General features: G+C 33.3%; 1 protein-coding gene and 1 non-coding gene across 2 annotated transcripts; both read right to left on the bottom strand.

Annotated features, from left to right (window-relative positions):
- Positions 1-3191: 3191 nt before the first annotated feature.
- Positions 3192-24792, bottom strand: Smp_126170 (hypothetical protein; the record flags this gene model as incomplete). Its single annotated transcript, XM_018800092.1, has 9 exons — positions 3192-3248; positions 6292-6516; positions 7792-7938; positions 9185-9428; positions 11854-12074; positions 13050-13253; positions 14548-14891; positions 20681-21059; positions 24412-24792. 9 exons carry the CDS (start codon positions 24790-24792, stop codon positions 3192-3194), a joined length of 2202 nt encoding a protein of 733 aa, XP_018653940.1.
- Smp_tRNA_02348_Gln_TTG.1.1 lies at positions 17495-17560 on the bottom strand. Its single transcript has one exon. It is a non-coding gene (tRNA).
- Positions 24793-25822: the final 1030 nt, after the last annotated feature.

Raw genomic sequence — 25822 nt, 5'->3', positions numbered from 1 at the left:
AAAATCTATCAACGCCAATTTTTCAGTTTCAGTTTGGAAAGGACGGGGGGCTTGGTGGCCTAATTTAGTCCTGGCAATGATGGTCTCTCAGCTGATCCAACTTTCTTTTGAAGGAGTCGACGGATGGAGCCTCAACCACGTGCTGAGGTAATGAATTCCACTCGTTGATGATTCGATGAGAAAGTCGGTAGTCAGCTGACAAGTAATTCGTTCTGGGCTTGTGAACTTTTTTGGAGTGTCCTCGTAGATTTTCAGTTTTGGAAGACAAGAAAACTGAGGGCATATCAGGTGCAAATTTTTCATTAAGCAATTTGAAAACTGTAATCAAGTCGTCTCTGATTCTTCTATATGACAGCGGGAATAGGTTTAGCTTGGTCAGTCTGGTACCATACGGGAGCTTCGCTATTCCGGGAATCAGCCTAGTTGCTGTTCTCTGAACCCTTTCCAAGAGTTCACTGTCATTTTTTAGGCAGGGGCTAGCTGTTTGTATGCAGTACTCAAGTTTAGGACATACGATCACTGTATACAAAGTCAGAAACGTTTTAGCGTCGAGATGACTAAAAGCCCTACGTATGGACCATAAAGTTCTACAACCTTTGGCGGCTATTGCACCGCAGTGTGCAGTAGTCTTTAGGTCTTGACTAACGATGACTTCTAAGTCATTGTGTGCCTGGACAATAGGTAACTCAGTGTTATTCATCATGTATGTATCTGTACCCTGGTGGCCAATATGCATCACAATACACTTGGAAGTATTTATCGGCAATTGTCAGGTTTGGGACCATTCAGATAATCTCTCCAGGTCATTTTGGAGTTCTCAGCTATAGCCCTTGCTTTGTATCGCTCTCCATATCTTGACATCGTCAGCATAGAGCAAGACCGATGACGATAGCAGACGATTGAGGTCATTTACGTACAGGAGGAATAACACTGGCCCCAAGACTGTACCCTAGGGGGCTCCACGAAGCACAGTTTCCCAGCTAGACAACTTGGAGTTCACCCGTACTCTTTGTTGACGTCCAACTAGGAAGTCTTTTATCCACATCAATAGATTGCCTCCAATCCCGACATTCCTTAGCTTATATAACAGCCGGTTGTGCGGAACTTTGTCGAAAGCTTCGCTGACATCGATGTAAGCTACGTCTACAGGTAACTTTTGGTCCTTAAGAGCGCACCAGCTTTCACGAGCGACTAATAAATTAGTGAGACAAGAGTAACCTGTTCTAAAACCATGCTGCTTCTCCGAGAGGATCCGGTTTTCATCGAGATACTTAGACAGCTCCTTTCGAATAATCTTTTCTAAGATTTTAACAACCACACTAGTTAGGCTAATGGGTCGGTAATTCTCAGGCTTATGTTTTGTACCTGTTTTGAAGACTTACATACTTTTTCTTCCTCACATTACGTAATAATATATCAGTCCAGATGACAGCGGTGATACTTATCATGGATAGAACCGTTTACGACTGTATATTAATAGTTCATATCGTAATGTAGCACGTTATATATTGACGTTTACTTGGAAGCACGAGCGATCTGAAACAACAACACTACAGTCAGAACCGGTAAGTGCCGTTGAAGTTAGAACACAGTGTACTAGCACAACAGATATATTTTAAAACTGAAAGGCACGGTTTGAGTACAAAAGGGGAAACTTACTACAAAATAGTTTTATTCATTGTTCTGCTCGTTCAGATCGCGTAGAGCTTCTTCATCTTTTTCCAGTGTGTTTACTCTTTGTTGTCCTGCAATAGAAAAACAAACTCGCATTAGAAACGTCGCATGGAATGATTATTATAACCATTACAAGATTCAGGAATAGTTTGACTCTCAATTGCTTCAATTACAGTTTATAAACAACTACCAACACCCATGTTCATCACTACCATAATAGGGGAGGCGAGTCATATGTAAATTATTTTACAGCTTGTTTTTGCTTGAAACTATAGTTTCAGTCCAATTTTTGACTCGATAAATGATGAATTTCACTTACCTGAGTTTGCATTGTTACAAATTACCAAATAAGGCCGACTAAACATTCATTCAGGTTGTCAGCTCCAAATACGTCAGGCAACCAATAGACTGCAATAAACGCCATGTAACACGCATAAATATTACAAAAATTAACATGTGACGGAAAAATACTGCGATTAGCCGATAAAAAACGACATTAAAAACCCGCGACAACATGTAACACATAAGCGAGAATCAATGACATGACTTTTCGACCATGCCGGCAATACGCACAGTATACACATATGCCGATAAGAGACTGACCAGTTGCAGTCCTAAATATCAATGGGAAGATTCAAACAAACAATAGCAAGTGAATTTTAGTAGTATACTAAAGAAGTAAACTAATATGTATAAAAAAGTTGAAGTATATGCTTAACTAGATTAATTAAAATGGTATTGAATTTACAAATGTTTTATTTTATTTTATAAAAAATGATACGGAGAATTCAAACAATGTAAAAACGGCATTGATAGTTGTCATTAACCGGAGAATGAATCAATTATTCATGGACTATTATTACATATATTCCTGTTGACTAACTATTAGGTAACTAGGTTCTATATATATTCATATTCCTTTTATCATAAACTTTCATTTGACCTGTCGGTTACTGTAATACAATTTACCATTCTTAACTTATTCTCAATTTATCAGTTACAGTATCCCACATTCACAGTCACTTCTGACTTGATCTTTTATAATAATAATTTTTTTATTTCATGGTTTAATGACGACTGGCTTGCTTGTACATAAACTACGTATGTCTGAAATATAAGATTCATAAAGTGCAGGCTGATATTTGTGTTCTGGACTGAACGGGCTGTGATAGGCTAGAAGTTGATATACAGAGGAGCAATAAGGACTGAGAGTAGACTCAAGGCCACTAGTGCTGTTTGATGCATCGTTGGTTTAGCACACGGACAAGCTCATAGGAGTCGGTATTTTGACTGGCGATCCGCCACGTGGTATTTGACGGGACATAGGATATGACAATAGTACAATGTAAAAAATTCATTGGATTTCGTTGCTTTCAACTGAACTGCTTAAAAGCTAATATGTTTAATTATTTCCAATTAATGGCATAATGTTAAAAATAAATTGTCAATCAATAACGAACAAGCTAATGTGTAAAATGAAAGAAGTTAAGAATCCAATTTTTAATAGGATGGATTCTTTATATGATTCCTTGAGCTAATCGTTCCAGTATATTAGGACGATTTTGTAATTTGATCTAGAGAAGTTTTTAAACTTAAAAAGGAAAATTAAACATGAGGTTAATTCTTTAAATTATGATGACAATTAATTGAAAAACGAGTCAAGATGTTACCAAGGCAACAACGACTGATAACCGACTCTTTTTAAATAAAAAGATTAAGTTAAAACCTTCTGATATCTGGGGCTTTTACAAATTTAAATAACATGGGTTGGGGCCCACTTGTTAGTAACTTTAAACGAATTTATTAAGTCCACGTTGTGCCCCGTATCAGGTGGGTGATGTGCTATTGAACTCCGTAAGCAACGTTCTCCAGGATAATGTAGGCTTTTTCGAAAACTTGAAGCCTGTCTTACTGTTATTACAATGGACACGTTCTTGTGTATACAGGAAATTAAATGTTATGAATTAAAATAAAACATAACATAGTGTGATCAGTATCAAGTAACTATGCAAGATATTAGACAGAGAAGTTATGTAGTTTCAGTAAATACAAGTGTCACCAATCATTGATAGAATTATCATAATCAATAATAATGGCAATGATTATTGAATTAATGAAATGTTCACACACACAACCAATTCGTGAATCCCAACTGTGAATAAACATCAAAAAAGAATCCTCAAAAACAAAAATTCTCTCTCAAAGTAGGTATGACTAATAAGATTAGATGAGAATAACAGTAACTAAGTAATCCCTGATTTACATCCATTCCAATTACAACGAAACGGATGAGTGGTTGTTTTTTTACATAACTGATACAAACGGCACCACAGATAATAAACCTTAATACCAAAAAAGATACGCAGCTAAGTTCTATAGTTTCTTATAGAATCTATATTTCAATCTTTAGCATCTTATGCAATTTGTCTAAGAAATTAAATTAGCCGACTAGTTGTTTATTTAAATTTGGAGAAACATTAATTTTTCTGATCATCCAAATAATTAATTACTAAGCAATCCTTCTGTGAAAAATGTAGATGTTTATTTTGAATTTAAACAGTAAGACATAAGATAGTTCACATGACTCTTCAGAGAACAAAACGGTCGAAAATCTTAATGCTAAATTTTTTTAGACAGGAAGAGTCTATCAATTAAAACGATTCAAATGATCACATCTGTTTGTGTGAAAATTTATAGATGATTTCGAAACATTGCCATTTTGTATATACATAAATCAGTTTGTTCGGAATCAAATAGAATAGAGATCTACTAAAACAACCATTTACAATGATAAGGCAAATGGAATTAGTCACATCAAATATGGCTTATGAGGTGCGCTATAATTTACAGTTTGCCAGTGCAAAGATTGAAAAATTCAAGAACAGATGCAATAATGATAGTGAATATTATATGGTATGATATTCCTGAATACAAAAGACGTTTATCTTTATGAACTGAAATATTAAAAAGGTAAATCAGTATTGGAACGATAAGTAAAGTTTCGTCTACAGTGTTACTGTTCTTCCACACATCAAGCCACATCATGTGCTGATTAGTGATTAGGTTCGAAAGAGAATTTCTGGAGTTGCAATCAGAAATCGTGACCACTAGAGTTTACCTATGTCAGACGCGAGAAAGGTACCCACAACAAATAATGGAGTATAGTCGCCAGAGATTGGATTGAAGTTAGTCTTGTATACCAAGAAATCTAGGTTCAGTGATCTAGAGGTTAACCGATCGCGCGCGAGGCTCAAGGCCTTAGGTTTAACCTCTGGTAAGGGGTCGTAGATGTTCATTGCTAAGTAGTCACATACTAGGGCTAAACAGCAGTCCATCGATTCTAAGTTCTTGATGGTTATTTATCTCACATCGGTTTGCAATCTCGATAACATATCAGTCTTGTTGCGTTGTAACAATCAGAAATTTTTCAAATAATCATAACAAATACCTATATTGTCAGTAGCAGAAAGCGTGTGAGGATTTTGTCGAGATAGAACATAAAAAAGAAAACAGATATAGTTGACTTGTCAATTTATACTTTATTACACACACCTATGCACTCGACGGACACGTTTCACTTCTGCCCATTTAAATTCCCCTGTTAAGCCTGTTTTTCCCCAGCTAGCGATTTAAAAAGTTAGAAATGAATTAAATTCATACAAACCTACAGAAATGTTTAGCATTGTTGTTTTGTTCACATTATCATATAAACTGTCAAAAATGGTTGACACGCGATCATGTATAAACATAATCAACATATCGAAAAATAGATAAATAAGTAAGAATGGAATAGTTTTTTATGATGTTTAGTATGAATAGAATAATTGATAAGTTTCATGCTAATACTTTTATAGGCAAACTAATGTGTATACATATTTTGTGAATATATATATTATACTACTGAAATGAAAACAAAGTAGTACATCTTGCTTATGAAGAAAACCGAATGAACGGACAAAAACTTTTAGTTTGAAAGACATGTATGCATAATGATAAGATGGTACAGTCAATATTTAAATGAACAAACCAAAAGTAACATAAACAAACTTGATTGAGTTCATACAAACAAACAAACAAACAAACACGGTTATATGACGATATCTGCCAACACATGAACACAAACTCATTTGCGTATGGGATTCACACACACACACGTACAAGTCTACATGAAGAAATAATCCAAAAAAGTATATAGTAAACATTAAGACAGTAATAAATACATAAAAAAGACGAAATAAAATGTAACAATTCATTTGTGTGTACACTGTGAAGGAAGTGAAGTAAGGAAAAGAGTAAAGATTATGCAATTAATTTATGACTGTTCAAACAATTTATTATAGATCATTTAGATTAGAAGAGAAATTTAAAAGAAAGAGCAGAAACAAAACACTAGTAATTTGATATTATGAAGGGATAAATAATGGGTAAGTGTGATTAAGAAGGTTTAGTTAATAGACTAGTTGAGGATTGTGTAGGAGATGACAGACTGAAACGTTTAGAAGATGGAAAGTGATCCTTTTGATTACTATTACTATTATTATTACCATTATTAGTAGTATTTAATGATGTTGTGCTGAAATACGGGGCAATATTTTTATTCAACAATGTATGGCATACATCACATACAACAGCCGGATGACCAAATGGTCCAGCTGGCATAGTATTCTTTGTACAATTGGAACAATGAACTTTACCACAATGACGACAATTGATTTTTTTCGAACTATTATTATTGGAAATTCCCATTGGAAATGGTGAATTACACGAAAAACAGTTGGTCACATCATCTGGACTGATCCATCTTACTTCTTGATCTTGTTGTCTTAATCTTTCCAGTTGAACCTGAAATAAATTTATAGATACAACATAAAAAAGACACCGAAAACTACATAATTAAAATGTAACTTGAAGAACCAATAGTGTGTTGTGCTCACAATGAACTATGGCAACTTAGACCGATGCATATATGTGTTTGGTCCTACGTTGTAGATGACTGACTGATGCTTTGTAACTAATTGATAGTACAAACTATTATTCTAACACTGAAGACTTACAGGTAAGAAGAGGAATACTTTTTTGTTAGATAAGCTATTAAGCTGAAATATAAAAATTATTTGATTAACCTGAAAGGTGACGTTTTTTCCCCAGTATTTTGATGACTTCGAAAAGTATCTCAAGACAAGTGACAAGTGTGTTGCTTATTAAATGACCAAATTGAATGGTATTCATGGTGTGTTGTGAATACAGCGGAGTTCGAATATGCACGATTATCCGATTATAAATCGAAAATCGACTAATGACATAATCCCGATGGAAATTAAATCTTTTCACACATGATAAAGATGTACAGATTAGGAAGGAAAAAAACCAATGCTCTGGATTATTTTTTTTGGCAACTGTTCGATAATTAAGATAAAAACTGTTTTCAAAACTGGTATGGAGAGCCAATTAGAAGTAGCAAAAGGTCAGTCTATAGTAATCAGAAATCACCCGAAGGTCAAGTGCTTTTCTTTGGGGGTCAATGGGTCAGTTTTATAAGGATAGAGTGGTATACATGAATGAGTATTTGTGCAATTCATTCGGTAGTTCAATAGACTTCCTCGCTCACTTTTGTGCCCTCGCTCAAGTAGTCAGTTGAGGGTTAGTGTGTAGCACACCGTGTTTCAGTATCAGATTTCGGACACTGTGCATCACAATAAAAACAGAGAATGCTATTTTTTTAGAAGAAAAAAACTATTTTAAGTCATTTAAAAGATACAACTAATGATTCACGCAATCTGATTAAGGTAATCTATGAATGGGTTCATGCAGAAAACAACAAGTAACAAGTATGATTCTACTGACAATAACAATTACAGAAGTTTTTTTCTTCGTTGTTTGAATCTTCCCACTGATATTTAGGACTGTAATTGATCAGTCTCTTATTGGCATATATGCATCCGGTGCGGATTGCCTCGATATTGTTTCAAGTCACAAGCATTATAAGCAGAAATGATGGTTTATAATTATAATAGTTGTTTTAAAACATCAACTTATTTGTCAGTAACCCTAAACATAATCATACAAAACAGAACATTTCACATGTAATCGAAACCAAATTAAACAACTAGGACTCACTTGTAAATTTTGTGACAAACGAACAAAATCAGCTTGAACCGATTCCACATTGTCTAAATCATTTTGCAACCGAATAACTTGATCTTGCAGATCAATAATTCTTTTCTGAGCTTCAGTTAAATTAGTTTCAGTTAGTTCATATTTAGCCTTTTTAAAAAGAATAGAACAAGATCTATAAATAAAATTTAATTACAAAGATATCATATGCTGTTGAAAAGTCAGAAAGATAACATGGTGTCTGAAGACAATATAGTAGGTAAAAGATGTATGTACAGGCGGGTTAATATGAGTGAGTAAATCGCTCAATTAGCCAAGGACATCGGGCAAATTTTGTTAAAGTATCGACGACTGTACCGTAGTCTTATTGTCATTGGAAAAAAGTTATTTCATCAGTAGGATGACGATGCTTTTTGAATAAATGTCATTATTCTACTCATGTATATAGAATTTGTCTGAATCAATCGCCCGTTAACATCGCTATCACTTAAAAGGCGTTCTAGCAGTAACCTCTGGAATTACCAAGTATTGTAAAGGAAAAAAATTTGTTACATCCCAACTTGGAATCATTTGAGAGTGGTTCAAGTAAATTTACGTTTAAATCGGGCTATCTACAGCACATAACGCAGATACGAAAGTAGTGTAGAAACATGTTGACATATTGTAGTTTCTCTGTTCGCTGATGCTCACTCATATACCAGTTTGAATTCACAGGCTTTAGGTAATTTTGTAATTTGTCGAGGCTGAAGAAAAAATGAATCCATAGGTGTTTTACCTTCAAGTGCACAGCCATCTCAAGCAACAGTGAGTACTGGTGAATTGTTGTGGGTTATGCTCCAAATATCTTTCTCTGGATTAAATATAATTGGTTAGTGAGGTCTTGAATCTTCGTTGACTGTGGTGCTTGACTACTACGACAGACAGAGTAAGCTAGTGTATGAGTAAATTACACGAGATCTGAGGGTGGTCAAATTAAAACATGGCATTAGCTCGTGGAATCATTCATTATCGGTCCAAGTCATGTTGGTAAATGTAGAATACTTGGTTGGGGGTTGCATGATAACTACAATCAGAGGTTCGGGACTTTGGATGACATGGTTTAGAAAAGGTTATCATAAGAAGATTCACTCACTCTCTATAGAAATTGAGATCATGAGTTCCAAGATTCTTTTACACATACATTATCTGTCTTTTCGGTCTGCATTCTCAGTGTTTAGACTTTAACATCGTTATTTTTACTACATTATTTTGTTTTAGCTATTCGTCCTAATATGGCATGACAATTTGGACCAATGTGTATTTATGACAGGTCCTATATAGATTATGAATAACTGATTAACTGTTATGACAATGATAGGAAAAAAGTAATAATCCATATGCATATATAAACACGCACCTGTAGTTCATTCAACTTAGATTTGGAAATTTTTAATTCATCTTCACATTTCTGTCTTAGAACAGTTTCATTATCACGTTCAGTTGTAATATTGACAAAATCAGCAAGACGTCTACGTGCTTCTTCCAATTCTCGTAGAATTGACGATTCAAAATTAATACGCTCTTGTTGTTCATTTGCTAGCTGTTCTCTGTGAGTTTCAGTCTCCTTCTTTAAGCATTCCTCTAAATGATCACGTGCTTCACTTTATTGTGAAAATGAAAGACACTGACAATATGTGTACATTTAAATGTATATAAATAAATTTTCCAGTGATGTATATTAGCATTAATTCAAATGATCAAATTGTATTGATCATAGTACTTTAATTGAAACAAAGATTAATCTGTTTATCAGTATGGGGATCATGGAAGCCATTGAATTCTATTGAGATCAAAAAATGCCTCAGTTAAACAAACATTAAGAAACTAAGACCATTGAGCAGTCGTTTCGTCCCAGAATGGAACTCATCGACAGTGGAAATCTGTGACTTCGCCAATAGAAGGCGCATACTATGGAGGAGTCCCATCCCAGGACGAAAGAGCCAATCAATGCTTGCAGATCTTCAATGGTTCTCCAACCTATAGGGCTTGTGACTTCAACAAAATTAATATGGATTATTTACGTCTCCTAATTAAAACTTGGATTCGTACTACTCTGCTGCATGCTCTAAATAATTTTTCATTGGACAGAATTTATTCTGTTGTTGCTGGATAGACCGGTACTAATCACTCAAGCTTTTTAAATTAAAATTTCAGATTGTTTAAAATTTACCTAGAGATGTATTTTACTAAATAGTAGTATCTTCTTTCTTATATTATTATCTAAGGTATTGTTTTTAGATATTTTTTCAGCTCACTTATATATAATGCAGAGAAACGACCGCAATACTAACCGAGGTATTTGCATGTCGCGGTAAAAATCTTATCTGATAATGATTAACAATTCAAAAAGAAACCATTTGCTTGTTTTACACATTGGGTAACTAGCTCCCACCATCAGTTAAAGAAATAAATAGGACCAATAAGTGCATACTTGCAAAGCAGCACTATTAAACAAAAAAGGAATACGTCCTAGAGAAAAATTATCCATAACGTGTTACGAAATTTCTGAAATACCACAAATAATTAAGTATCCGGAACAGTTTTTAGAAGGAGGAAAGTTTATCATAGTTAATGGGTTAATTACGAAAAATGATCATAGTAAAAATACATACAAAATCGGAGCCTATATATAAGTATAGACTAGGAGAAGTATCTCAGAAACATTAAATCCTGAGAAGATTCATTGATAATTGGGTAATAATATACAGCATACGTGTGGGTCCGTTTAAACTACCCATATACACTTTCGGTCGAGCATTTATCACGAGGGAGTAAAGATAAACCGTAGAAATCCCCTTCTAAGTCTATTATTCGTGCGGATTCAGTGATCTCGCGAATGAAATCACCACACACTGACATAAGTTAGTGCAGATCAATTATTCATTCAGTCAACAATGCAGAAAATAGGACTTATCACTCGTCAAATTATTTTGAACTCGATATCAGTAAGCGGGAAGATCGATATAATTGAAAATTATTTAGGTTTGTTTATTACATAATATGAGGTTAGTCTGCTCCACTTCAAGCTATATTTCACGTATCTGATGACTAATGATGCTGTCTAGGTGGAGTGACGTTGAAGGTTAACTACTTCAACTACCAAACCATTGATGTATAATTAAATGACATAAATCACATAGTGTGTTTTGAAAGATAAACAATAAAGATCATGACAAATCTGCTCACGAATGTACATTATAACCTTGAGAACAATGTTCATGTCCATGGAATTACACTTAACTGACGAACTAGTTAGATTAACGAAAACGAGCTCGTGAAAATTCAATATCCCGTGACGGTTAACATGTACGTAGTTAGAAGAACAGTAAAACCTACCAATGATTAGTTATAAAAACACTTAGAATAATTAGATGTAGCAAAACTGAAGAATAAGAACAAACTTAAGCGATTACAAAAATGACCCCGAGAAAAGAATTAGGTTTTTCGGAGAAAAAATAACAGAAAACAAATAACATTTATATAACATTTTGACATTGCTCATTAGGCTTTCAAAGTAGCTTAAACAGTGTTAAGATTTGAGATTATAGAACTGACCGCGTAAAGAACTTTTCATAAGGTAAAAAGCCATAACTCGTAACCATAACACAAACTGATAGCTGTGTCTAATCTTGATAACAGTTTTTCAATAAGCAAAAAGGGAACCAAAAGCAAACAAATATGGAAACCTTTGCATTCATATAACAATTCAATGACCATACAAAATTGAGAATAACTGTTACAGGGGTTGAGGGAAACTAATTCTAGTGATAAATACTGTACGTATACGTAAATATTTTAGAATATAACACGACAAACCTGTTACAACACGCGTAGAAATTAGTAAGAATACAACTATTTACTGAAAGTTGATAAGTAGTTTAGGACAATATACAGAAAAATCGAGCTGGTGGGAGAAAGATAAGGACAAAGACCGAAAACAAACACTTAACATTGGACTACGAGAGTAAATTTTCTATTACAGAGAAAAATTCACTGAGAAAAGTAACAGAAAAAAATTACACTTACCGAAATGATAGGTTTTCTTCATATAATTTTAACGCCAAATGTTCTAATTCATCTTTTTCATTTGGTAATTGTATTGGTTGTCTACTTAATTCAATAGCAGCTTGTGAACGTCTACCAACGAGTGCATCATAATGTGAACGAAGAATTTCTAGATTTGAACTAGCAATTTTGCGCTCAACTAATAAAGTGGATATTTCTTTTTCAGTTGTTTCACGATAAGACTACAAAAAGAAGTAATCAAAATAATCAAATATGTTCAATGAGCAATAATCAAGAAAAAAAAGAAACGAAGGGAACTACAGTAAATAAACAGGAGTAACTATAAAGAAGAGTTTGTAATTCCCTTTTATTGTTAACACTTATGGCTGCAACTGTAGGAAATAATGGTTATTTCCCCTTTTATCCCTTTAAACAAAGTCAACTGAGTCTTATCGAAAAACGTAGAAAACTCATTACAATGAGGGATAAACCCCACAACCATTATACATACAGAAACTCTAGTGGTAAGTTGATATTTGTTACTTTAAAAACGGCCTCATAGAATGCAATAGAACCTCCACAAAGTATATAAATTTTGTGTTCTAGATCTTATCAAAGACATACGTGTACCATAATCAGTAAATTTAAACATTGCTGTCGGGCTAGTACTATGAACATAAAACAGGGAACAGTATCAGTGAATAGAGATGATAAAATAGACATGAAGTAGTCAAAAGTGGCAGGTAAGCAAGAATCGCTCTAGTTTCAGACACATCGATTCAACAAAATACTGGATATTGCTCATATATTTTAGTCTTTGGAAAAAAACTACTAAAGTGGTAATTAATTAGTAACAAAAAGAGCGCCTTGTAATAATTCCTAAAGAGCAATCATTTTTACGCCCCAACACTAAGAAGTGATTATGAATCATGGGTAACCGTATAGCTGTCTTATTCCTAGTGGTTCATACTCCTATTTATATACGAGGTTGGATACAGAAACTTCTCACTATTTAAAACATGATAAAGCAACTTATTAGATAATTTACGGAGACGGATGAGTAATGAGTTGTACATTAACCATGACAGTAAGAAACGTTAGATGATTCTGGTACAAATAGAATCAACTAAAAATCCACCAATAACTGTGCAAATACGTGGTATTGTAAAAGAATTATTGTTAAATGACTAAATGAAATCAATAAATAGAAAACTAACTTTGTAATTTAACATCAAATCATCTAATCGTTGACCCAACTGATTAGAAATTGTACTAATTTTCTCTATTTTAGATGTTTGTTCAGAAACTTGAGTTTTAAGGGTATTTTCCAACTCTAACTGACGATTTGTAGCAACTTTCAAAGCGTGGTTTTTCAAATCTAATTCATTTTTAACTGTGTAAAGCTGCTTTTGTAAATTTTTCTAAATTAAGTATTCATTAAGAAAAAGACAATAAACAAAATCTGATACTACACATAACCAAAATTGCTAGTGTTTTTTAGAAAATACTGAACGGTAAGAGTTTAAATTTACTTCGAAAACCCTTGTTCATTTTTATACGATGTTGCGGGAAAAATATACATTGCAAAACATTTTCGGAACTCCTTTGAGTATTCAACAAAGATCACATACTATGTGCACACGGGATGGTGGTAATGGTCCAGTGGTCAAGGCGTTGAAGTTTCAACCACAAACTCGCTCACCAATTATAAGTTGTTTTGTTTTAAATACAGACAGAATAATACAGATGTAGTTAAATTTGCTTCGACCATGCTTTGTCTCAGTCTGATTCGATAGAATTAAGAGATATGCTTTAACAAAATCATTTTAGGCAAAAAAATCCTAAATAATACAACTTTCAACTTTACATTAGGGATATAGGTAATAATATCGGTTATATTGAATACTATATGTTTAGTGCAATATGAAGTTCTCAGGACCCAATATTTCAAACAATCACTCGTCAATATATATATATATATATATATATATATATATATATATATATATATATATATATATGGAATAAGTATGTGAAATTATATAGAATTCAGTGAATATTTTATCAGATAATAATCTTTGCAACGATGAATACGCCGAACGCTTAAAACCATACATTTTCTGCTAGGTCAGACCTCACAATCTGTTCACTAGATAATATATGTGCTCGACACGGCATTGTGGAGCTTTTGTATTTCTGTGTGCATAAATTTAAATATACCTGGGTTACGTTTGTCAGAAGTCATATAAAGGGAAAGATATGAATGTAATGTCGTGTGTAATGTTATGTTGGAAACAGATCCCTTCGCTGAACTTCGTGTTTTAATTTTAATGTTTAAATGGGAATTATATACCAAAAAGATATGAATGTACCTGATAAACCAGTGCCCGGTCGTTGTTTGCAAGATTTTAAATGTCTATTCACAACTATATTTATCATGACATCATATGGTGATAAAAAAATATATGCTCATTAGTGATGAATTTTAATAAGACATTAAGATTTAACAGTGTCGAGAATAAAGTAGTCTATTCACACAGCCGCCATTGGTTGATCATTGCACAATGTTCTGAACTGACGGGAGATAGAAATGTGAATTTTTAAGTTCCAACTCTTGGACCAATAGTGAAAACACAACGTTATATTTACGATAACACATATAACGATACTAATGCGGATAACAATAAACACAGAAAAGTAAATAAATAAACAAACCATTGTATCGGTTAGGTAGATTTGCCCTTCAAAAGATGTAGAATGATCACATATTGATTGTGTGACAACAGTCGATTGAGTATTTCCATCATCATCATCATCAGAATTGACATGATCATTACAATTATCGGGTGATTTGTGCACAGAATGCTTTTCTGCTATTTGGTCACATGATCTCTTAATTAGATTACTCGGATTACCACCAGCATCAACCACATTATCAGTATTACTATTATTATTATTATTATCAATATTGTTTCCAGAAACTTCTATCTTCATATTTGAATTATGAAAACTTTTGTTAACAATTTTCTCTTCTGATAATTTATAACTTGTTGCTGAATCTAAAGAAAATTATCATTTTCATGATACGAATAAATGATGTATAATATGAAGAGTATTTACACTAAAAATTGACAAAATATTGGTGAACCTTTGAAAATCACACAGCAAACATTGTTTTATGCTAGATACGTACAAATCATGAGTTTGAACTAGCGACCTTACCTATGTGACACTGAACGTAAGCTTCTTATTTTTTTAGTCTTACAAAAAACACAATATTATATACTCATTGAACTAATAATGATATCCAACATTCGGTAGTGGCTAAATAACAAATACCTTCAAATAAAAGACTAGATCATTTGCTATCAAAAAGAGTTACAACCTTGTCGACAATCTTACTGATAAAAATAGGGAAATATAAAATGCACACAGTAACGTTAAACTTCATTCAAATATGATAAATTAGAATATTGATTGTTGTCAAGATTATATGTACCTTCGTTAACAAAAAAAAGGAATATAACTGATACAACAAAATTAGTACAATTTAATTCACCTCGAAAACACCAATGATTTAAGCATTGAATTTTAAACTAATAAATAGACGGGACAGAAGAACAATCAGACAAACAAACACTAGTAAATACAAAAGAGCAGAATATCAAGATATCACACCATCATCACTAGCAGCAATCATGCCACAAGATTTTTGGAATGATAAAGAGAAGAACAATTGTTTTTAAGTTATCCATATTTATTTTTAATTAATTGACCACTAATCCAGTTAATATAACAGGTAACTAACTGACATCAGCAAATAATCGATTAATTAATCAACTAAAAATCTTAATTTTGACCGGAAATAAAACGTTGGAATTGATTAAGTCATCATGACATACAGATTTCTGCATGATTACACCTAAACAGTTTGCTTTTATTTACTTTGAAATTAACGTACTAATAAACGAAGAGAAAATGAGGATGTAAACAAAGAAAACTGGAATGACCTAAAGAGATTTGACAAAAAAAGGTTTTGTCGAATCAAACTACATCTGGTTACATTTCCAGGTAACGTGACTCACACAATCTGTTGTAGTGGCAAACAGATAAATCCCAAGACTCTGAATTTCAATATTATTAAATAATTTCATCCCGAAAATTCACTCATTTTTTTTCTTGAACTCCTTCATATTTAAATTCGTTGTAACATCACTGATTATTTCAACTCCTTTGGCATTTATCTACCCTGCTTTGTTGATGCGATGTGACAATACGGGCTGACGGACATCTATACACCGGGTCTTATATTGATGATAGCTGACTAAACGCTTCACGATCATTTTATAAAACAAAAAACACATTTAATAGGTTGATGATGAATGAATTTATGTTAGAATAAGTGAACAATGTAATTTTTGTCCTGAAATCGAGAAAAAATCATCAAAAAAAACAGTGAACTAGCAAACCAAAACAAATGCAAATCGTAGTCAGATAATAAAGTGAATAGGATGTGAAGCCTGATGACAGCACTTTTCGCCAAAATATTTACGCGATGGGAATGTTTAGCTAATTAATGACGTCATTGGACATGAAATATTGACATAACAATTTATAGCTACGAAATAAAAAAATCGCAATAGTTTAGTCATAAAACTCAAACAATAAAAGGAATACTTAAGATTATTATTTGTTGATCGAGAATCCTCCGGCTTCAGTAGCTGAAGCACTCTCGATTACCAACGACTAAGACTTCAGGTCCGAATCCAGCTATACCACCTATTTCTGTCTTGCCAGCCGAATAACAAGACTGCTCCTACCATAATCTTTAAAGTATAACTCAAAGACAATTACATAAACCTATATTTGGGAAATAAGTACTATAATAAAGTAAGTTACAATATTATTTTGATTTAATCGATATACTACTAAATTGATGATGAATAAAATTTTTAAAGTGATTAGTAGAATGATAGCATGAATGCAGTACACAATAGATGTTGAATTATTTTGATTTCTACAATACTATAATATTACTGTTTAAAATGTTTTGTTTGATGAATTGTATAACATTCTTACGGTTTAATTTACGAGTTGATCTAAGCTAAACCACCATTGGAAACCTCGAGGCACTTGTCGGGTGAGACTGTTATCCACCTCGGAGAATGAACTACGAGTTGCGCAAGATCATGGATCGATTGAAGTTAGACGTTAACATAGTTGGATGCCGAATCAGTGGTCTAGACGTTAATCGTTCTTGTGCGAAACCGAATGTCTAGGGTTCGAGTCCCGTGTGCGGAGTCGTGGATGCGCACTGCTAAGTAGTCGTATACTTAGATGGAACGGTACTCCAGTGCTTCCAAGTTTTCAGTGGTGGTCTAGCTTAAATCTACTCGTGAATTCAACCGTCAAAAGCACTACAATCTCCAGAAATCCCCATTCTGAAAATATAATTATATTTATCATATGCTGAGAAGTAAGTCATGATCTTATCTGAACATGATGGTGTTATAACGCGGCGTTTAATAAATCCACATGAACTCAGAAACTTAGTTTAATTGGTAAGCAGAGATGGATAGTGGCTAGCAGTGGAATCCAGGACGCGCGTTTCGTCCTATTTGGGACTCGTCAGCTGGATGTACCTGCATCTCAGAGTTGGTGTTCACTCTGGGACTCGAACCCAGTACCCTCGCTTCAAACGCCATCGCGTTATCCACTCGGCCACTGAGTCCTGATTCAAATAAACAATACTGAATGAATTTAAAGTTTAATTGTTTAGTCAAGAACCAGATATCAATAATAACAATAACACTACATAGAGTAGGAACCGATAGAAAAACAATTAATATAGAATAGTCTACAATATATTTCTGTAGTACAAAAGAGTATATCTATCTATCACACTTACTAGCCAATTATAGTTTGGTTTGATCAAACGTTCCAAATGGAGTAATTGGGCTCTCAAACTAACTTGATGTACCAATACATTTTCTAGCAAAGTAGCTTAAGTAAAAAATAATTTGATAATGTCATTCGTCGAATATATTGTACACAGATTGATAATCAATTACGTAAATTTACCAATTGAGTAGGAAGTAAAAAAGCCGCCAGATGCCGTGGTAGGGCAGAGGGTGGGGAGAGCCCACTCCATCTCGAAATGCTCTCACATGGCCATGTGCATACAACTGCTCCCACGTAAGTCCTACTCACTGCCTTCTCGCTGCAAGGGTACTGTTTACGAAATTGAGAGGACGAAAAGCGAATGTTCGGCGCTTTAATTAGGTTGGTGGATACAGAGAATCCACCTAGGGGAGTTGGAAAACCTTGATTCCAAACCAATGGTGCACATGAGCTCCAGTATCCTGAGGGAACAAATGGCGTATGAATCAATCGTTGGTCACCGGCTACCATGAGACTGCATCTCCTTACGATGCTCCACTGCCTTGTGGATCAGACTTTTAGGTCAAAGGCTCGGGATGTGACTCCCTAAGAAAATCACCCGCTTTGGTCTGGGCACCCGGGCAGCGTCCCAGCCTTCATACAAATCGAATGATTTATGTGGCGCATATTTATTTGGTGCCTCCTTGTGCCAATGCTTATGTGTTTAAATAATAAACAATAATAACAGTAGAAAACAAAATCACTTTAATGTTTCTTCTAATAAACTGTACACAACTGATGCCAAGTACTAAACACGAAACTCATGTATAGTGAAAAATTAACAATCGTTAAGTGAATAATATTGGAATACAACAACGTATAGAAGAAAAAGACATACTGCAAACGTCCACTAGAATATTGTAACTTGTCTATAAAAATTCATTCTACATGTTAAGCACGATATACATAATTCGTTTTTAAAAATCAATGTTTACGTACAGTTTTTTCTAAAATTAATAATATTGATAAGAATTTTAATTGGCTTTCCTAAGAATATTAGTAGAGTATAATAAACTATACTAGCAATAATTATGTAGACCCTAGCAACGAACGCCGAGAGGTAATTTTTCAGATTCTAGTCAGAAGCCCGGACTAGTGGAGTTCAATCGTACCACAAATGAGGCAGCTACTCACCAATTAGAGTGAAAGATAGTTGCGTAATAGCATGAATCTATTAACGTTAGAAATGTAAACCATTGGCTCGCAACTCAGTGACCTTCAAGTTAAGGACTCGCTGGGAAGCCTGTCAGTCCTAGGTTTAATCACTGATAGGTGGTGGATATGCACTGCTGAAGAGTCTCATAATAGAAAAAACAACTGTCCAGTGCCTCCTTCCTGGCTTTCATGGTTTGGCCAATTAAGATCAATTTGTTATGTAAGTTGTACAATTCCAAAGAATGGTATAAAAAAAGGTTACGAATTAAATTACAGGTTAAAAATTGAAATTACACTTCAACCACAGGGAATAAACTTAAACGTATGACTGAATTAAGTGGTGGATTAAAGCGGACCAACGTACTAACAGTTCAACCATTAAAACGCATATTCGAACACGGCTGCTCCGTTTACTTTAGTTGGGTAAACTGAGTAATATTATTCAATTGATCATAAATGTTTTCGAATCGGACATTGATTGTCAATTCAGAGATTTGTAATAATATTACTAAATTTTGGAGAAACTTATTGACTCCGTGGTTAGTATATAAACCCGCACTTACCAAATGGGTTGAATTATTTTATTGACTAATATAGTTCAGAATCAAACTGCTTGGATTATCAGAACTTTGAGAATTTTAACGATGAATATTTAGATTCAATCAACACTCTAATGAGAAAAGAATAACACGGTTTATGTTTCTTTGACAGTTTGTTAATATGCTAACTGAGTGCAATAATAAAATATAACAGATTATTACACAGTTTCGAATACTGATCTGGTAGGATAGAGAAACACAAAGTCATTTAACTACAGTACAATAAACGTAGCCTTATCAAAATAATTAATTTACCATGTCGGTAAGCAAAAAGTCAGTCTTTAGAAGTAAGAAATTATCAATGCACTTCTTACAATATGTTTTCTACCTAGATATTTAACAGTATATATAGATAGAGGTAAAAGAAACAAGCGAGAATGTTGTCAATGCAAGCGGCATAGAAGCATTCACCTAAAAATAAACCCCTGCGGTAACACAAACTGATAAATTTAAACTGGAATATTAACAGTGGAAAAATGAAAAAACGTGACAACTAATGATACGAAATAAAGACTTTCAACATAAAATCAGTCTAGTTTGAATGAATAAAATAATATAAATACTTCATTTCTGAATTCATTTCCCACCCTGATCTAAAACATCATATAGTCAAAAAGTTGCCATATTTTCTATCGTCCAAACAAAGCACGCTCTGTTGAAACAGCACGTTTAGTATCAAATATTAGCTACTGTAGTCAAATGTACTTATTAATGAATTAAATTTCGATTAATTGTCTCATATCACAAGTTGGTGACATTGGGGTAACTTGTCTGTTATAATGTTAGTTGATTATTATTATTATTATCATTATGAAAATTTATGTTAACGCTTTTAAAATAGAGATAATAAAAAGATTAGCTAAGTTTAGAATTACTTGAGTTCAGTGTCAATAGTCTTTATGCAATGGGTCTTCCTATAATAATTTGAGTGGTGCTGTTATGGTGGTCAATAATTAACTCTTTACTTTTTCAAATAATCTTTCAGTAAAAAAAGACTAAAGACAAGTTCATTATTCAGTAATAACTATCAGTAACACTGTATACCTGTTTTAAATTCAATCTAATTGTCACAAAACCTACAAAAAAGCCAATTACTTGTAAAATCATAAAAGTTTAAGATAATAATCATAATAAATGAATAACTAAACACATACTAGGATGTAACGTTGACCTAGTGAATGGAATCGAAGCATTGATCAAAATTTGTTGTAGACGTGTAATTTCTGTTTCATAAGGTTCAACTATTGCTCGTACATAGTCATCATCATTATCCTCCTCTTTGTTTGAACCAATGTCATGATTTGGCCAAAAAGATGAAACAGTGGATTTATTTAAAATAAAATTATTTGTTAGTGCTTTATGACCAACACGTCGAACTAATTTCTCTACTTTATCCAATGCCTGATTAGCTAAACTTTGAGCTGACTTTTTTTCAGTGATAAGAAGTGATGATTTGGAGGTTGGACAATTCTCATTTTCAGTTGGTGATGAATCGTTTGAACACTGACCATCTATAAACTGATGCAAATAACCCTATGATAAATGAAACATAGTGAAGAAAATTAGATTTGTGATGAATTAAAAATGATATTGTTGGGCTAAGCTATCGAGTTTAGGTTCGTCTAACATCTACTGAAATAAACATTGTAAGTGTAAATGTTTAAAGTACTTCACCTAACTATTCATATTCATGTTAACAAGACAAAATTGAGTAAATAAGACACTAGAATTCCCAGAGTTATTGATAACGACTTTTAGTGGCCTTATATCTGACTCCAGATAGGTCATTTGCTGCTTATTACCAAAATATATATGTTGCCAATCCTCGTATATGACCATCGACTTAAATTGCGTTAGTCAATAACGGAAGTAAATAAGTATTTTGTATATTTTGTACAATTATTGATCAGAATAGACAATCAGAAAGACAGAGTCAAGGTAGTGAAGAGAGAGAGAGAGAAGCGAAACGACGTGTGGTGCAGATGGCATGTAAGCCAACTCGTCTTAATCATGTGTGACTCGATATTTATCGTCAGACAAAATAAGTTACAGATATGTGATGGGTAAGATAAGAAATGCACACGCGTTCATATTAAAAAAACAGCCGGGATTAATAAGCGAATAAGTAACAGGGCAAAAACGTGGATTGAGAAGAATGAATATATTTATAGAGAGGCTAGAATAATCCATATGTGCTTGGCATCGTACTAGCCCCTACAGGCTAAAAAAAATGAAATCGTTTGTATTCATGTATCTGACCTCAAAGAATCGTTCAAGTTGAATCTTGTTGGAGTAATACCTAAAATAATCCTAATAAATACTAACTAATAACAAGAAAATATTTGTAATATAAAAACCACAGATAATATGTATCATGCTTAATGGTCAAGGTTTACAATAATGTCACTGTACATGCACATAAAATAAAACCAATAACCAATAAATTATTAATAATCAATGAAAGAACTATGAAAGAAAGGAGAAAAAACAAATCACATGATTATTATGTCTTGCAACATCTGATGAGCCATACTTCAGAAGATATTAGAGAAATATGGTATTTTTGGATATTGAATTATCTCATTCAGTGTCAAATTTTAATCAAAGAAAATCACGTTTTAGTTTATGATATAGTAAACAAAAAACTTGAAGTATAGCTTAATCATTGAGTTATAACACTTAATTCAATGACAAATAATTCAGATTGTAATGCATTCAAAAAATGTGCCTAAATTCATGAAGTTTAAAGATTTCAATTTGTATAGTTTTAATACCAGTTTTCAGTTTATTTTGATTCAATTTGCTATGTAATTTATTAAAACACAATTAATTGATTTTGAAAAGAAATCACTTTTGACCAGTGTATATTGAAATTTTAAGCATTTGATCCATAAAATGACCTAATTATAGTTTCCGCTATGAACACACCAATATTACTTCAGGTGATATTAAAATTATAATAAGCTGTGTTAAAAAACTCCAACTATAGTAGTTGGGAGATATTCGACTGATTATAAACGGATCACTATACTGAGTGACAGTTCTCAGAATAGCTATGAGACAGCCGATAACGTTTAAAGGCATGCTTAACTAGCAGGTATTCGGTTGCCGATGTCTCTGCAGCATTGATTAAATAAAGTTGAAGCATAAGGGTGGTTGCAGTAAAAATAACGCCTACACACATTACTATTATCGCTATACACATGGTGGGTGAAGAATAGTTTGTAAAAGGACTAAGTATGGAAGAGTTCAGACATGACATTAGTCAATGAAGGTATCCAGAGTTATAGTATGCTAACAGATGACAATGTAACATAAGTATTCTTTAATTACATAGCTCTATATTATACGGTGTACTTTTTTAACAATTTTTAGCAATTGGGAATAATTGTCAGTTTGGGAGTCACTGAGAGGACGTACGTGAGATGTGATGAAGCTACCGAAAACAGAGTTTTAGGGTCATAACACCAACGGAATCCCTCCCTTTACTGTGACTAAACACATGTTGCTAGGTCACACGATGACTTACACAGTGAAAGTAAACTTTCAGAGACAACAATGACTGGATAGGTTCATCAAGGATAGGATTCATTTGACTTTGATTTAATGGGAATTATTATACAGTAGAGTCGTTCGCCTGAAATTTTATAACCAAACAAGTCTCTCTCTCTCTACACCACCACTACCACATAATTCCTCCGGAGCTATCCCCAGAATCTTATCGACGAGAAAATTCAAGACAGATTATAAGACTGAGTAACCCTATGTTATATTAGTGTTGTACTCGAACAATGGGGACATGTAGTAGTATACTCTCACTTTTGTGAAACGAGTCCTGAACATTTTAATAAACTCCAAAAAAACACTATTCAATAGATAATCTCAGAATAAAATCCCATCCAAAGAATTGGATGCCACCTTAATATCATAAAATAAAATGATTATTGGCCTAAAATATGTACGGGTGTTCAAGCATTTGGTTGAGGGTAGGAAAGGTGATTATCTAAAACCTGACCTGCACCTCAACGGTAAGTTCTTTGTGTTTTGCACGATCTGCACAGTACGATGAACCAGAAAGTAGCGAAATAGTATCCAGATGTTTATAAATATTGCATACATTTCGTAGGCTGTTTCTGAGAGTGTATACAACAGCCATTTTGTTTTAGAGTGATTGAACACTTAGTTTACCATAAATTTTGTCTGAAAACAATTACTCTTCTTGTACTTCATCAATACATTTGCTTCAGATCATAAAATATCGGTTGTCCAAAAACTAACAGTTAAAAACCATTTAACAGACCAACGTATTATAAAATGAAGAGAGCAAGAATAAAAACTTGGGCAAAACAATATGAATTTATTTTACTTAGTCAGCTGCTTACAACCTATATATTAAAATTACCGTGAAAGTTGACATGCTTAGAACAGTGAAATCCGTTAGGTGTGAATATTTGTCATTATGATGGAGTGGGGATTGTAATAAGGATAAATTATTTGACTATGTAATTATTTTTGTGTTCTCGAATCCTCTCTAAATTACCATATTTATTTGCAGAGCTATATATGTTTCCAATCTTATTACCTTTATTCTAACCGTCACTTCACCATGCCGATTCATTATTATAAGTATGGAAATTATGTTAATTTTGATTTTAAAATATTATAGATGGTAAGCGGCCGACTAAATGTACGATGTTATAAATGGAATTTTAGCTCAAATCAAATTACTCGTGTTGATTGGATGGGATAAAACTAATGCATATCACAAGAAGTCTACTACAGGATTCAAATAAGTCAACAATGTTAACAGATTATTCCATACTGACAAGTGAACACAGAAAGTCACGCACAATTCTCTAACCAAAATGACAACAATAAAATTCACCTGTTCAGAAGCTATCAGCAGCGAGGACAATTCTTCATCGTACTGTTTTTTCAAGGTTAATAAGGCATCCTCATGTTCGGTCATTAACATTTCCGCGGCGCTTTTAATATTTGCCAATTCTAGTTCAAGTTTGACTAACTGTTTTCGTGACTCTACAACCTCATTCTGTGCATCCTTACAGGCTGACTGAGATTCTAATAGTCCCGATTCTCTGTCTAACAAGACAGATTCTAAACGACATTTAAGTTCGTTATCGGTTAACTGGTCTAAAATATTTGAAATAAACGGAGGTAAAGAAGGTTTGATGAAGTTATCGGTTGTATTGCTAGGAAAATTTTCACATACAGGTGTTTTTTCGTGATTCGAATTAGGCGATAACATAATTGTTAACTCCACAAAATAAATCAGAATTATTCCACAGATCAATTGAAAACAGTTCCTTGCATTACGAATTTATGGAGACTGTTATTTGTGTTACTTTTGACAGAGAACTCTAAAAACAGAATGAAGAAGACTAAAATTTCACTGAAATATTATTTTAAGTTTCATGAGCAGATAATACAATAATGACAATATAGATTTGAACATTTCATACGTCGTATAAACGTAATAAGTAAAATAGACTGGAAAAAAACTGTTGTGATTTATCTGAATGACTTAATTTTTAACGATATTTCATACTGTATTGTTGTATGAATCCGATAAATACTGACTATATATTTCCTGTTAATCAACACACAAGTAGAAGTTTGGAATTTTCTAAATAGCTAACTTCAGTGTTTAGAACCTCAGCGACACGCATAGGAATGAAACGGCTTCTATAACAGTGTTATACGATTTGAGAAACATAAAATAAGGCTATGGCCGTTTAATTGAGTCGGGAATTCAAATTAATTTACTGTTTAAAAATGAATTCGCATATTAGTCCTGATATTAAATAAACAATTACTGAAGGTATAGCCACTGAAAATTAAATTACTTGAGTTGTATAAAGGATATGTTATGAAAGAATTTTTAGTCAGTCAACAAAAGTTGTTTACAGGATAAATGACCTGACTTCGCCACCTCAATGCGTATTTACAAATTCAAGCACCTTTGAGGAGAGATTTCTATGGAGTTTCCTGTCGGGTAATTTGTCTAATAAATTAGTAAGGATCTATTTGGAAAAGATCACATGAAGTTATTATACAAACCTATCTTGGCCTACACTTGGCCTATAATAGCTACGTAATAAACGGGACTAAAGAATTCGGTCAATTCCTGCATTTTTCTTCATTGTTCAGACAAGATTCAGAATTATCTATCACATACACATAACTAGGACTATAGAGATTCAGAAACTCCGCCTACGCCCTTCTGGAGTTACTGCTGATCCCAAGCCCGGAAAAAGGAGGAGGGTTGGGCATGGAGT

Source organism: Schistosoma mansoni, chromosome W, assembly GCF_000237925.1.
Source record: "Schistosoma mansoni strain Puerto Rico chromosome W, complete genome".
Taxonomy (NCBI): Eukaryota; Metazoa; Platyhelminthes; class Trematoda; order Strigeidida; family Schistosomatidae; genus Schistosoma; species Schistosoma mansoni.
The sequence above is the reverse complement of the archived record's forward strand: the minus strand, read 5'-3'. Positions and strand labels throughout refer to the sequence as shown.